This window comes from Sciurus vulgaris (genome assembly GCF_902686455.1).
Source record: "Sciurus vulgaris genome assembly, chromosome: 15".
Classification (NCBI taxonomy): domain Eukaryota; kingdom Metazoa; phylum Chordata; class Mammalia; order Rodentia; family Sciuridae; genus Sciurus; species Sciurus vulgaris.
In genome coordinates this window covers 87,356,616-87,366,927 of record NC_136476.1, presented here as the reverse complement: position 1 = coordinate 87,366,927, position 10,312 = coordinate 87,356,616, and the positions used below count along the sequence as shown (strand labels likewise).

At 53.6% G+C, this 10,312-nt stretch overlaps 1 protein-coding gene across 1 annotated transcript; it reads right to left on the bottom strand.

The window, feature by feature from the left end:
- Positions 1-6,484: 6,484 nt before the first annotated feature.
- On the bottom strand, positions 6,485-9,743 carry LOC306644921 (odorant-binding protein 2b-like; the record flags this gene model as incomplete). Its single annotated transcript, XM_079112168.1, has 7 exons — positions 9,638-9,743; positions 9,053-9,160; positions 8,200-8,336; positions 7,883-7,953; positions 7,344-7,460; positions 6,747-6,848; positions 6,485-6,510 (listed from the first exon to the last, which is right to left on the bottom strand). Exons 3-7 carry the CDS (start codon positions 8,295-8,297, stop codon positions 6,485-6,487), a joined length of 414 nt encoding a protein of 137 aa, XP_078968294.1. The 5' UTR covers positions 8,298-8,336; positions 9,053-9,160; positions 9,638-9,743.
- Between the last annotated feature and the right edge of the window lie 569 nt (positions 9,744-10,312).

The following is a 10,312-nucleotide window of genomic DNA, read 5'->3' as shown; positions in this document are numbered from 1 at the left end:
AGATAAACACAATCACAAGAACGTGGGAAAGAATAAATCTCAAATGGTGGTTCCATTCCAAGTGTTCTTAGGAATCTCCACACTGCTTTCCATAGTGGTTGAATCAATTTGCATTCCCATTAGCAATGTATGAGTGTAACTTTTTTCCCCACATCCTCGCCAGCCTTGATTGTTGCTTGTATTCTTGATAATTGCTATTCTGATTGGAGTGAGATGAAATCTTAGGGTAGTTTTTATTTGCATTTCTCTAATTGCTAGATATGTTGAACATTTTTTCATATATTTGTTAAGTGATCGTATTCTTCTGTGAAGGATCTGTTCAGTTCCATAGCCCATTTATGGATTGAGTTATTTTTAAGTTATTTACTTTTTGGTGTTAAGCTTTTTGAGTTCTTTCTTTCTTTCTTTCTTTCTTTCTTTTTATTGTAAACAAATGGGATACATGTTGTTTCTGTTTGTACATGGAATAACAGCATACCATTTGCATATTCATAAATTTACATACAGTACTGATGTTTGATTCATTCTGTTATTTTTTTCCTTCCCCCACCCCTCCCACCTCTCTTTTCCCTCTATAAAATCCCTCCTTCTTCCATTCTTGCCCCCCTCCCATCCCCCATTACGTGTCATCATCCGCTTATCAGTGAGATCACTTTTTGAGTTCTTTATATGTCCTAGAGATCAACACTTTATCTGAGGTGCAAATGATGGCATATTACTCAGTTTTAAAGAAGAATGAAATTATGGCATTTGCTGGTAAATGGATGACATTGGATAACATCATGCTAAGCTAAATAAGTCAAACCCAAAAAATCAAAGACAAAATGTTCTCTGATATGTGAATGCTAGTTCAAAATAAGGCAGGGGGGCTGCTAGGGAAGAATAGATTAGGTAGAGAGGAGTGAAAGGGTATGAGGGTAGAAAGGAAAGTAGAGTGAAACAGACATTATTACCTCACGTACATATATGACTGCATGACGGATGTGATCCTACAACACGTACGATCAGAAAAATGAGAAATTATACTCCATTTTTATGTGATTAATCAAAATGCATGAATGCATTCTACTGTCATGTATAACTAATTAGAACAAATAAATTAATTAAAAATAAAAATAAAAATAAAAAATAATAAATCTCACTATAAGAACCAATGAGCAAAAGAGAACTAGGAAAGAATCAAACATTATTGATTCAGTAAGCCATCAAATCTTTGAGATGCATAAGGTAGAAAGAAATGAGCATGGATTATATGAAACAATTAGAAGAAAATCCACAAAAATGATGAAACTTTCCAATTACATTATACAAACTGGGTGATTAGATTATAAAAAGACCCAACAATCTGCAAGGAACTTGCTGGAAAAGATATACACAGACCGAAAGTGAAAAAATGGAAAATGATATCTCAAGCAAAAGGCATCTGAAAACAAGCAGGAGTAGCAATATTCAGCTAATACAATGGAATTCAAGTCAAAATTAGTAAAAAGAGACAAAAATGTACACTACATATTGGTTGTAACAAACCATCAAGAAGTTATAGCAACTATAGATATATATGCACCAAATTTTAGAGCACCCAATTTTATAAAATAAACACTATTGGACACAAAGGGAGAAGTAGGCCCCACTGATTAAAGTGAGTGATTTCAATACCCTACTCTCACCAACAGGTAAGCAGTTCAGAAAAAAAAATCAACAAGGAAACATTGGAGTTAAAGTACACTAAAGATCCACTGGATCTAACAGGCATCTAAAGAATATATCATAATAGTTGAAGAATATACATTCTTCTAAGCAGATCATGGAACATTATCAAAAGCAGATCATATTTTAAGCCACAAAGCAAGTCTTAACAAACAAAAAATTTCTTGACTTCTATGCGATCATAGTGGAATGAAACTAGAAATCAACAAGAAAAACTACAGAATCTATACAAACACATTAAGACTTTTTAAACAAGTTATAAAAGAAATCAGAGAGGAAATTTAAAAACTTCTAGAATCAAATTAAAATGGAAAATCAATCTACCAAAATCTATGTGATACAGCAAAATCAGTATAAAAAGAGAAGTTTAAAGCTTTGTATATCTACATTAAAAAATGAAGCAATATCACATAAATAACCCAATGTTTTATTCCAAGGTCTTAGAAAAACAAGAACAAAGTAAATACAAAATCAGTAGAAGGAAAGAAATAATAAAGATCAGAACTGAACTAAATGAAATAGAGACAAAAAGAATAATACAAAGGATCAATGAAACAAAGAGTTGTTTCTCTGAAGGAATAAACAAGATTGTCAAACCCTTAACCAATCTAAACAAAAGAAAAAAGACTAAAATAAATAAAATTAGAGATGAAAAGGGGGATATTATAGAGATACCACCAAAATCTAGATAATCATTAGAGAATACTTTGAAAACTTATATTCCAATGAAATGGAAAACCTAGAAAAAATGGACAAATTTTAGGCATGTAGGACCTCCCAATATTGCCCCAAGAGGATATAAAAACATAAACAGATTAGGAGGCTTAGGCAGGAGGATGGAAAGTTTTAGGCCAGCCTCAGAAACTTAATGAGATGCTAAGCAACATAGGGAGACACTGCCTCAAAATAAACAGCAAAAGGGCTAGGGATAGTGCTCAGTGGTTAAGTACCCTGGGTTCAATCCCCAGTACCAAAATAAACAAACGAACAAAAAACCCGAGCAAATCAATGCCAAGCAATGAGACTGAGGCAGTAATAAAAAGTTTCCCAACAAAGAAAAACACAGGACAGCACCTTCTGGCTTCACTACTTAATTTCATGACATTTAAAAAGTAACACCAAAGTTCCCCAGAGGATTTTATAAAATGCACGGGAAGGAACCCTTCCTAACACATCCTCTGAAGCCAGTATTGCCCTGCTACCAAAACCTGGTAGGGACATAACAAGAAAGGAAAGAGTAGACCACTACGCTTGGTGAACAGAGGTGCCAGAATCCTGGATAAAATATTCACAAATCAGACCCGACAGCACATCCAAAAGGTCATCCACCACGACCAAGTGGGCGTCAATGCAGGGGTGCAAGGAGGTGCAGCATTTGCCAGTGGATGAACGGAAGAGCGCGTAAACAGGATCAAGGGCAACACCACACGGCGACCTTCAGAGATGCACAAAAATATCTTGACAAAAGTCAACAGTCCTTCTTCATAAAAGTCCTGAAGAAATGGATGCAGAAGGATCATGCATCAGCCTAATGAGGACCAGAGAGGACAAACCCGTGGCCAACATCAGATCAACGGGGGAAAATAGGTAGGCATCTCCTGTCAAATCAGGACTGAGACAGGGATGTCCGCTCACCACCCTCGCTCAATACAGTCCACGAAAGTTTAGCCAGAACCATCAGGGAAGAGAGGGAAATAAACAGGGTAAAAACAGGAAAGGAGGAGGCAGATGATAGACCCTAGAGGAACAGGACCCTGAAGATTCCACCAAGACTCTGAGACCTGATGAGCCCAGCAAGGAGCAGGAGAGAGGCCAGAGAAGAAGCTCAGAAGCTCTTCTATACACCAAGGAAAAGTCACTAAGCAAGGAAGTGGAGCATACAAGAAAAATGGAAAAACAAAGGAAACTGAAGGAGTCAGTAGAAGACAACCCCCAGCCCAACGCAGATGGCGAGAATGGATTCCATCAACCTGGCCAGCTACCAAGAGCGGTTCATGGCCAGGGGTGTTCTGTGGCCACAGCCTGAGCCCACAGAGACAGGCAAAGTGGCCTTCAAGTAGAGCCATATCTCTGTCCCCAGAAGTAGTCAGGGCTGAGGACCAGGCTCAGCAACTATTGGAGATGGGCAGAATTTCAGAGGAGGACACGTTTGTGTCTAGCGAAGCCCCAGTGACTACACACACCAAGCCAGGACTGTGGGCCCTGGGACCTGGACTGAGTGGTCTGGGTAGGTGTCAGAGAGCCTTGAGCCCCAGCTCCTGGGCCTCAGCCGGTGGCCACGTGCCTGGTGCAGGGTAACAACAGCCTCCTCGCCTGAAGCCTCGCAGAGGTCTCCACCGAGGCCAAACCTAGTGACAAAACACTGTCCTCCTGGGGTTCACAAGCCCACCCATGGACCAGTTGGTGACTATCCCCTGGGGGACGCTGTCTGGCAAGGACTGGACCTGTCCACTCAAGTCCAGCAGAACCTGGGTGATCTGCAGGACAGCACCCAGAGCATATTTGTTCCCAATGGGCTGGACAGGCAGTGGCCCATGCGGCTCTTTAAGGGAGAGGCTAGATGTGGACGTCCTCCCACATTGCCCTGGAGCCTGCCTGGTATGACACAGGCGTGGGGCCCAGAGCAGACACCAGCCCTGCCCTGGCAGAGCTGAGGGGGGTCCAGGGGTTCACAGAACGCAGCAGCCTGGGCTGGCTCTGGAATTGCGGCCCCATTGCATCCTGACGCCCTGCTCAGGTGGCTGGGGAGCCACCTCTGGCCCAGCGGATGAGACCCACAATGACTGGCTCAGCCCAGGGGCCAACAGCGAGGGAGGGTCCAGGAGATGATGAGAACGTGGGGCTCCCAGGAGAGGGCAGCCCTGGTCCACAGAGATCAGCAGGGTGGGCCAGAGCCCTGGGCAGCCGCCTGAGAAGGGCCTACTCCGCCCCACACCTGAGCTGACTCAGCCCAGCAACACCCCAGGGGACAGCACCCTCCAGCGCCCCGGGCAGTGACCGTCCCTGAGTGTGGCTTCATTGGGGACTACGGACACCCACCAGACGGCAGGCCTCTGGGAAAGGGAAGCAGGCAGAGAGCCAGGGCGGTGGCTTAACAGGTCCAAGCTCACACTGACACAGAGAGGACACCACGCCCCCTCACGCTGCCTGCAGGAGGCCGGGTGGAATTGCAGCCCTGGCCCAGGCCAGCCCAGGTCCAGCCTGGCCAAGAACCCACAAGGCTGTCTAGAGAAGGGGCCAGTGCCCTGGTGAAAACACCCAGGAGGACAGAGCCCTGAGACCTCTCTACCAAGCCCAGAACAGTGTCCCCCTCCCCCAGGGCCTGGGGACAAGGGGCTGAGTGCAGGAGAGAGCCCCCCGGGGAGCACCTCCAGGTCCCACCCAGTGGGCAGAGCCAGTCCAGGAGGCTCCTACACTGCCACCCTGTTCCTGGGACATCCCCAGGGGAGGAGTTGGGCACCCGTCAGGGTCGGGGAGTGACCTGGCCATAGGAACCTCAGGGAAGGCCTGGAGTGACAATGTTGCTGTGTTCTGACTGTGGAGGTGACAGTCACACGGGTGAAGTTCATGCCAGGGCGCCTGGGAAAACTGACCCCACAAGGGAAAGTTGCATTGCAAATGATTTCTGCACTGAGTTCAATGCTTCCTGTGTTCAAATTCCTGTCTTTGTGCTTCCCCTTTGCTAGATGATTGAGAATCCTTTCATCCTGATATCTGTGAAATACTCTCACACAGACCAGGCCCTGGACAACCACAGGAGGGCAGGGTGAGGGAGCAGACCAGGGGAGGCTGTGCCTGGCTCTGTCTGCCTGAGGGGTGACGAGGGAGGTGCTGACACCTTCCCTCCTCACCTGCCCTGAGCTGAGGCTGCTCAAGTCCCACCCTGCAGGATTCCTGAGGCCCATGTTGATGCAGGAGCCAGGGACCTGTGCTCCATCTGCAGCCCTGACATGATGTCTCCCCAGTCCTGCCCACCCAGGGACTTCCCAGATGCTCCTGCACAGGGCCCAGCATCTTCCCAGGACACTTGGGCACTGGCCCATGAGGGGACCTCAGGACAGCACTGGCCCTACAGGCCCATCAGATGCTGTGGGCCTTGGGGTCTGACCCCTGCCGGGCCCAACCTCTCCCCAGCTCCCCATGGCTCCCTCCTAGCAGAGCCAGAGGGAGCCACCGCCAGGCCCCTTCAGACACGCCAAGCCCTGAGTGGTGCTGAAGATCTTTATTTGGAGTCAGGAGGGATGGGGACCACGGCTGCATGGGAGGGCGGTCCAGGAGGAGGATGGTCCAGCAGGAAGGGCGTTCTGGGCAGGTGCAGGCTCTGTCAGTGGCAGGGTGGGCTCAGGGTGTGCAGACCCAGGTGGCTCCTGGACAAGAGGAGGAGCTGAGGAGGGGCCCTCCATGGGAGGAGCAGGGGCAGGGCTGCAGGCTGCGCAGATTTCAGGTCCAAGTCCTTCCTTCCCCAGGCTGTGGGGAGACCTGATGGGCAGCCCCTGGCCAAGAGCCAGCCCAGGCTTCCATGACCGTCCAGGTCTTTGGTGGACGGCCGAGTGGAGAGTAGATCAGGGAGCCAGGGTGTGGGAGACGATGGGACTGACCCTTGCTGGTAGAAGAAAGGACTTGCCAAGCGTCCTGGGACTGTGCTCAGTCCAATACCTGAGGGATCACCCCTGCCTGGCCAGGCGGGGTCTCCCCTGCTTGGGTGGATGGGAGGAGGCAGAGAAGATGGAGCCCAGGACTCTGGGCTTTCCCAGCATCCTCCCGGAGCTCACTTACCCTACTCTTGCTCGGGAACACAGGTTTCTGAAAAAACAGGAAAACCCAGGGTGAGGAGGCACCAGGACAGGGTGCAGAACCCGTCCCGCCCACAGCTCCAACCTCCCATGACCAAGACCAGCAGGGCCCCCGTGTCCCTGGGAGGGGCTGGGCACATGGGGACACAGAGAGGCACACAGGGACATGGAGATGAATTGGAGGTGCAGGGACGTGGGGGTCACAGAGGATGCACTGCAGGGACACAGACAGAGCCCAGCCCTCACCTGTCAGCTCAGGTGTGAAGATGTCCTTGGCCAACAGTCCCTTGCGCTGTGTGAATTTCCTAAATTCTTCCAGGGCCTCCAGGTTTTCCTCCGGGGTCCTCCCTGGGGGAGGGACCAGGTGAGCTGAGGGGTGCTGGGCACACAGGCTGTGAGGACAGGGCCATCGATGGCATCCAGGGCCTTGCCCTGGAGTGGACAGGCCTCAGAGGCAGGCCCCTGACCTGGAAGCACCCCACGTCCTAGAGGCACAGGGCTGTCCCCTGACCCTGGAGGGGCCCATGAAGCTCTTTGCAGGACACTCCCCCTCAAGCTGACTCTCCTGAGGCCTAAACACTGAGCCGGGGCACATGGCAGCCGTAGTGTCTGCAGCCCCTGTGAGTGGTCAGGAAGCTGAGGGCCTTGCCTGCCCCTGTCCCTGTCGGTCCCCCCAGCCCTCCCCTTCCCACTTCAGAGCTCAGTCTGCACGGGCAGCACACAGTGCCCAGCACGCAAGGCCAGCCCAGGGGCAGTAGTACCTGGTTCCAGGGTGTGGCTGTGTCCTCCAGCTTTGGGAGGGGGACCGTGGGCAGGAGACGGGGCTCTCCTGAGGACACTCACCCATGAGCTTCGCCACGCGGGGCGTTTTCCCCGGGCCCTGGTCTTGGCAGTAGAAGATGTAGTGCTCCTGCTCAGGCAGCTCCTCTACCAATACGAACCCCTTGTGGTGGACTGAGGCTGGACAGAGGAAGCAGCTCTTTAGTGTCCTCACACCTATTTTAAATACCCTGGAGACCACGTTGAGGAAGAGCCTCAACTGTCACTTGTCACCCGGGAGCCCCGCTGCTCCAGCCAGGGAAGGTGCCAGCCAGCTGTGGAGTCCAGATGCTGGAGGCTGGAGGACCTGGAGGGTGGAGCTTGGCCCTGGCCTGGGCAGCTGCCCTGCCCCATGTCCAGGATCTCCAGTCCTCATTTTCCCAAAGGTCAAGAGCTAGGGCCACCCAGAGGGAGCCACTGCCCAGTCAGTCCCTGCTGCGGACAGCGTGTGACACCAGGTGTCTGGGGTTAGAGGCACAAGGCCCCTGGGAAGGAGAGGCAGCCCCTCCTTGGAGGTGGTCAGGGACCCCGCCACCCGGGAGCTTCCGGGCAGGAGGACTCACAGGCTCTGTATCTGCCCGGCTCCTCTGTTTTCTGCAGTGTAATTTTCTTCTCTAGGCACCGACCATTAATCCTGGAAATCAGGAGGTTCACGGGCAGCTGCTCTCAGGACCGGCTCCTGAGCCAAGCTCAGCTCCCCTGCTGGGCCAGCCCTGACCAGGTGACACTGAGCATCCCACCCCAGCCCTGCCAGAGCCTTAGGATGCGGCCTGGACTCGGTCCCATCAAAGTCAGGGGACTTACTGTTGATTGCACCCAAAACGTGGAAGGGGGAGGGGAGGACAAGGGGCTGGAGGGCCCTGCAGTGGGCTGCACTCACAGGAGGGTGGTCTTGGCCTCCCAGGTCCCATCTTCCAGGGCCGTCACCCTCATGGGGATCACCTTCCTGGGCCTCTTCCACCCTGGTACCTGGGTCATGTTGACCACCACGGCTTTTGTGTACCAGGTCCCTGTGATCTGGGGAGGTCAAGCCATGAGCACACCATGGCCCCCCAGACTCTGCATGACCCCCCGCCCAGGTACCTACTGCCCAGGGGACCCCCAGAGCCCGGCTGAGCCCCCAGACAGGCTGGCCTCCACAGGTCTGCTCCCGGCGCTCAGTAGGAAGACATGCACTCGGGGCTCCTGGACCCACAGAGGTGGAAGGCTCTGCCCCCAGTAGCCATTTTATTCAGGGACCAGGATCTGGCAACGGATGAGCCTCACTCCCGAGGGCCCTGTCCTTACAGGAACTCAGGTCCCGGTCACTTCAGCAGGACTCTAACCTGACCCTTCTCCCTGAGCCAGCCCTGTCCCCAAGAAGGGCCCTGTCTCTTGCCAGCACAGGGAATCCCATCTCTGACAGCCCCAGGGCAGGGGCGCAGGGTCAGCTGGCCTTCAGTGACCACTGCAACAGGCTCCCAGCTGCTGCCCACTGACAGGGTCAGGGCATTTCCCCCATCCCTGCCCACCGGCCCACCCAGCCTCACGTTTAGCTCCTCTGAGGGGAAGGACAGGGGGTCCTGGGCCTGCAGGGCAGCCACCAGGCCCAGCAGCACGATGCTCAGGAACAGCGTCTTCATCTCCAGGTTTCGCTCAGGGCCAAGGCAGGTCACCTGGGACGTCAGGACGCGGCTGTGTGGCTCCTCACAGGACGCCCTATATGTACCCCATGGCCAGTGTCCTGTGTGTACGTGGCACAGACCACACGCACCCGCCTGTCTGTCAGGGCCAAATCCTCACCCATCAGGGAGGGAAAGGTCGGATTTGTTGGGATCCCAAGATTAACAATTTGGTGCCACCTGGAGAGGAAAGACACACAGGCCATTCAATGCCTGCCCCACCCGAGGTGCTGCTCCCGGTCCAGCCAGCCTGGAGGGGCCGGAGCGCAGGGTGTGGGCTGGGGGCCCGGGTAAGCCAGGGACCAGGGAGGGAGGGCCCTGTCTTCCCCAGGGACTGGCGTCCCACCTGCTGCTGACAGGGCTGCGCTCCAGAGCCGAGGCTGTCCCGCCAGCCCCCAGAGCCCCAGCTCTCCCCACCCGGGAGCCCCACTCCTTGCCCTTCCCTGCCAGGGATGCCCCACCCTGCAGCTGCCCAGGAACGTGGACGCCATTGCATGACCAGGGTCAGCTTAGCCCTCACCTCCTCGGAGGGGCTCCAGGCCACCCTAGGGAGTGACCTGGCCTCCTGACCCCTCTCATTCTCCCAGGAGGCCAGCTCTACTGTCTCCAGGCACTTCTTACCCTCTGGTTCGTCCCCCCTCTCTGTCCCTCGCCCACCTCCTGTGTGGCAGCCGGAGTCCCCAGGACAGGGGCTTGGCTCTGTGGTCACTGCTTTCTCAGGGCACACGAGGAGCCCGGCCCGTGTCAGGGTCATGAAGACGTGTCTCCCGCGTGGTTTGCCCTCTGCGAGGCTCATGGACTCTTCTCCAACAAGGGGACGCTCGCCGCTATTGCTCTGGTCGTCTGAGGACCCCTGAGAGGACATGGGCACCCTGCTCCCTGGCACAGCGAGGCTCCCTGGAGGTTGGATCCTCGCTGCCTCGCCCTGGAGTGGGCTTCAGGGCCAGCTGCCCTCACGGCCTGGGGGAGCCCACCCTGCAGCGTCCCCTCCACCTCAGTCCTCAGAGCCCCCGGCTCCTGAAGGCTCTCCCCTCCCTGTCACCTTCTACCACCCCAGGCCCCCAGGACAGCCTGGTTCCCTCTGGATTAATCTTGGGAGAGGCACAAGGAGGCCAGGTGCCCACCTTGCTCAGTATTTGTCCTGAGCCCCTCTGGATGCTGCTCTGCTGCCTCTGCCCAGCTTGTCCCCCACCCTGGAGCTAGAGCTTCACCTTCCCCTCCAGACCCCACCATTCCTAGGCCTGGGTACCTGTCCCAGGTCCCAGCTGGCCTCAACTCTGGAATCAGGTGCTGGACCCACAATGGCATCTTTGTGCCCCTCTGGCCCGGGTA